Source organism: Austrofundulus limnaeus, unplaced genomic scaffold (genome assembly GCF_001266775.1).
Source record: "Austrofundulus limnaeus strain Quisiro unplaced genomic scaffold, Austrofundulus_limnaeus-1.0 Scaffold249, whole genome shotgun sequence".
NCBI lineage: Eukaryota > Metazoa > Chordata > Actinopteri > Cyprinodontiformes > Rivulidae > Austrofundulus > Austrofundulus limnaeus.
The window spans coordinates 907,718-912,485 of record NW_013952651.1 but is presented as its reverse complement, the minus strand read 5'-3'; the positions used below and the strand labels follow the sequence as shown (position 1 = coordinate 912,485).

At 39.1% G+C, this 4,768-nt stretch overlaps 1 protein-coding gene across 4 annotated transcripts in view; it reads right to left on the bottom strand.

The window, feature by feature from the left end:
* The window catches only part of sytl2a (synaptotagmin-like 2a), a 48,600-nt gene that overhangs the window by 32,907 nt on the left and 10,925 nt on the right, over positions 1-4,768 (bottom strand). For all 4 annotated transcript variants that reach the window (XM_014020349.1, XM_014020347.1, XM_014020350.1 and 1 more), the window contains exons 3-4: positions 4,221-4,375; positions 2,950-3,073 (exon numbers count right to left, since the gene is read on the bottom strand). In XM_014020349.1, coding sequence (XP_013875803.1) covers positions 2,950-3,073; positions 4,221-4,375 — 279 coding nt within the window. The remainder of the gene's footprint in view (positions 1-2,949; positions 3,074-4,220; positions 4,376-4,768) is intronic.

Sequence of the window (4,768 nt, the reverse complement as noted above, 5' to 3'; positions counted from 1 at the left end):
TTGATTTCTTTGTATGTATGGATCACTTGGGTTGTTACCGACATCTGGTGAAAATTTCCTGTCATTAGCACCTCTAGTAATATATTTACTGAGAAAAATGTTGACGTGTTCAATACTTATTTTACCTGCTGTATCTTAGCATTTGCACAGTCTTATCTTGACATTTCTCTGATAATATTCTTGAACATGAAATCCGAGGCAGTGATTGGTCCATGCCTGTGTATTTTCCAACTACGTCATCAAGGATCAGCTTTGCGGCACAGCCAGGTGTCGCAAATCAGTTCTAAGACTGAAACTTAAGAATTATTTCCACACTTTGCTTAAAGTAAGACTGAGARGCTTGATAACTGACTTTTACTCAGCTTTTAACTAAGAATTTTTTACACTTATGTCCACTCTTAGTAGCATTCTTATGAGTAATTCTAATAATTTTTTTTAAATACGGGTCCTGGAGTTCAATGCACAGAAATGACACAGAACAAAACCAGTTCTAAATCAAACCCACATGAGTCCAACTCAAAGTGACTTCGAGTMCAGTTACATTTACTTAGGTAACTTTTTGGAAAACAATGTACTTTTATGAGTACTTTTACTTGAGTAATATTACTATAAAGTATCACTACTCTTTACTGAGTAAATCAACTGGATCTACAGGCTATGTATAAAGAACAAACGTGTTTTAACCAAATTTTCACCTGACACAGACACACATCTACAATTTGTTCAAATGAGAATTCTTGTTTGATCACAAATTTTGCTGATCTGATGTTAGTTTCTGTCTGCGGAGATGTTTAAAAAAGAAAAAGATAAAGTAAATTAAGTTGTCACTTGAGGTACTTTGTTCTAGCATACATTACCTTTGGAATTAGTTTAATACGTTTTTATATTTTTAAAACGTTTTTGGAAAAGGGCTTATTTTGCTATTTGTTAGTTTATAATTATGTTATTTGTTGTTGTTGTTGTTTTCATTTTCGTTCTTTAAAATACCAAACTTGAACAGAACTTTCTACTTGTTGTCCGTCTAATGACCTCATTTTAAAATATTAAATCAGATGTGAGGCATTTTGGTGAAGTCACCTGATTCCTTCCTGATTGGCTGCCAGCTCTAATCACCTCACCTGCTCTGGGTCTGGCTCAGCAGCCCTCAGGCTTCTTAAGGTTATTTGGAGGATCAGATCTTTGCTGAAGCATCACTACTCTTGGAGTTGTAAGGACTTCCTGAGTGCCTTTGATCTGCCTGTTTTCCAAGCCTGCTTGAATCCTTAGCTGAAGAGCCTCTCACCTGATTTATCCCATGCGCTGCCTGTCTGCATCCACTGAACCAAGAACCAAATACTCACCCGAGGATCACTCACCTGCAAATACTCACCTGTTGACCTGGGACCACCTTCTTCTCACTGAGTCTCATATACCTACCTTTAAGACATAAAACATCATACCTTTAAACAATAACTCACTGGATAACGAGACCAATCTGTAAACCTTCTGCTTCCAGGTCCTGCTCCCCACCATGTACCTGTAAATAAAGACACTTACCTTTATTTCTAAGTCTCCAGTCTCAATCTGTTTCCGGTTTTGCTCACGTTGACTCCTGTTTACAAACCTGATTGAAGCATCTGTCACTAATTGGATCAGCAATTGACACAGCTGCAACCCATTTGAGTCCTCCTGGTGGTTTTCCTATTTAAGGCGGGTCCAGTGAGCAGGTCATCGCTGATACATCGCTTCCTATGGGTAATGATCCTCAGCCTCAGTCTTACACTTGTGATCCTGAAACTATTAACCNATTTAAGGCGGGTCCAGTGAGCAGGTCATCGCTGATACATCGCTTCCTATGGGTAATGATCCTCAGCCTCAGTCTTACACTTGTGATCCTGAAACTATTAACCTTGTGCTTTTTGTGAACTCTGTGTTCAGTGAAACTTGCCTGAAGATCCTCAGGACTCTTGGACCTGTTAACCACCCGCCTCAATCAACATRACTCACCAGAAAACCAACGCTGTTGTCTGTCTGCCTCCAACGCTCACCTGTGAAGTACTTAAGAACTCACCTACCTGAAAAGTACTCACCTCGGATACTTACCTCGGATTTGAACCCTCTCCTCTACGTGTCACTCGCCTCCTCGAACTGTAAGATCTCTCATTTCTCAAGTTCCTCCTTCAGCATAAATACTTACCTGGATACTCACCTCCTTCCCTTTACCTCCACAGCCTGGATCCCCTGTACATATCCCTACCACCTGTAAATAAATAACACTTACCTTTTATCTGGTCTCCGTGTCTGTTGTCTGTTAAACCTGCTCATCTTTGACTTAGACCTGAAAACCTGATACTGATAAGTGTCAGGTTTAGACATAGAATGACCCAGGGCACAGGCAGAGTTCAGGTGTAACAAAAATATGGTCTTTATTAAATCAAAAAGCTGATGAGGCAGCTGAAAAACTCACTAGAAGGACGTGGCGAAAAAACTACACGAAACATGGAAAAACGAGACAAGCTTTGCAGCACAATGATCGGACARTGACACAGAGACAAGACAGAGCTTAAATACACAGGAAAACTAATGAGGTAACAGAAAACACCTGAGGAAACAAAAGCAACACTAATCACAGAACTGAACACACCTGAGACAAAACAGAACCTTAAAAAACCCCAAACCATAATACAAAAACAGAAACAAAAAAAAAAGATGTTCTGTCAGTTAATAAGTACTTGGTTAGCGTTTTTACCAAATACCACATTTAAATCTGTTTCTAATAAAAATGCAAATATGTATTTTGTTTATTCATATTTTTAAAAACTTGACTAGTGTTTTGTTCAACTTAACATTGCACGTTTTATTTTTGCTGCTGATTCAGATATGGCAATGACCACCTTGAACTAGCTCTATTTCCAGCACATATTCCAGTTTAACACCAGTTTATCACAGTTTATCACAGTTTTTACTCACCCATCTCTGCTGGGCTGTCCCTCAGGCTCCTCGAGGAGTCCACGGAGCACAGGAGGAACAAACATGTCCGTCTGTTCATTGCTCACAAAACTGGGCTTCGCAGGCAGGATGTGAGTGAGCTCCACTGTAGCACAGAACACACAACTTGAGTTAAACGTTCTCATCCACCAGTTCACACTGAACCTCTAACTAATGACACATTGTTACCACTCTGGGATTTACTGGTTTATACACTGATAATAATCCTTCTGATGTGAAGACATGATGGTTGACTTGTTAATGCTCACAATGATGGAGGTGGTGGGTTAATGGTTGTTTACGTAATTTGTTTTAAAAAACTATATCTTCAAGTCTACATGATTTTTAAATTACAGCTTAGTAACTCTATTATTCTTCACTATATTATTATTGTAGTTAAACTGTACTTATTATGAACCCCTGCTACTTTTTGTTTTGTTTTTTTCCAGAGATTTTTGGTCAACTGTAGCACAAACAGCTGCACCTAGCAGCATGAAATTTGATAAGAATGTAGATGAGTCTACCAGCCAACAGTTTTACAATAAACCCCATGTTTGAGGAGGGGGCTCCATCTGAAAAGGAGGTGTATGGACATACATAAATGCTTATAGCTCTAAAACTATTTAACATAGAAGCTTCATATTTGTTTTGTTGTTTATTTCTGAAGGGCTATCATTTCATGGCATCATGTGTTTTTATCCAACTGCCGCCTAGCAGTAGGCAAAAGAATCAAAACACATGACAGAAAATTGTTCTTTCAAGCCTGTACGTCCATAAACATGATCAGATCTTGATCAAATTTGACACAGATATTATTCTGTCTGACCTACACCAACTAAGAGTCAAACAGCCCCGTATGCATGTTCATAAACTCCACCCAAAAGAGTTTGTCTCTAGAAAAAGCTTTTTCAGAAAGTTCAGTTAGTTATAAGACATGGCTGGTGGTGGTCAAAAGGTCATGTCAGGTCATGCTCGTTCATGCTGCATGATACTGGATTATTACAATAATGTCAGGCTCAGGGTCATGTCTGGGTCAGTAACATATGGCTGGCATTGATTTTTAAAAAATAATATGGGTTCTATCTCTTTTTTAGTGTCCGCCACAAGCAAAAATATAATCCGCCATAATGCTTTTACCTTACAGTGGTAAGTTCTGAAAACATAAATGGAACTGAGTGTACACAGAGCATTTAAATTCTAACCCGTTATTTTGATGTTCGTAGATAAAAAGGGAGGCAGAATAGAACACTTACAAATTGTTAGGGGTTTCAGTGATTGTCTGATTGAGGCCTTGATGATGTCAGAGCCATGGATCCGATCCTGATGGCGACGCTGCTTGGTCTCATAGAACCATTCTCCTGTCAGATACCGAAGCTTTCTTTTATCAGTTATGGTCTTCTTTAGATTTCTAAAAATAATAAATAAATAAAACAAATGAATAACAAATTGCACAAAAGGGACCTTAAGCTTACAGTGAGCTTTTTCAATTTAAAGCTGCAGTAGGGAGTTGTGAGAAAACCGCTACAAGTCCCTCCGTCCTGCTCTCAGCTGCGCTACAGCTCCTCCCTCAAAGCGGTCTGCCATGAACACGCTAGCTAGTAGGCGGTACATCCATGATGCCGGCAGACAGCTATATTCAGAACAATCAGAAAGTGACAGTTTTCTTGTAATGCTAGGCTGTTTTTCCACTATTAGCACAGATGCAGTCCACTGTCAGTTTTGAGCTTTAATGATGTTTTGAGCTGTGCAGGGGAACGGTTTCTGACTGGAAGCGGTGTATTTCTGTAAATGACAGTAGACC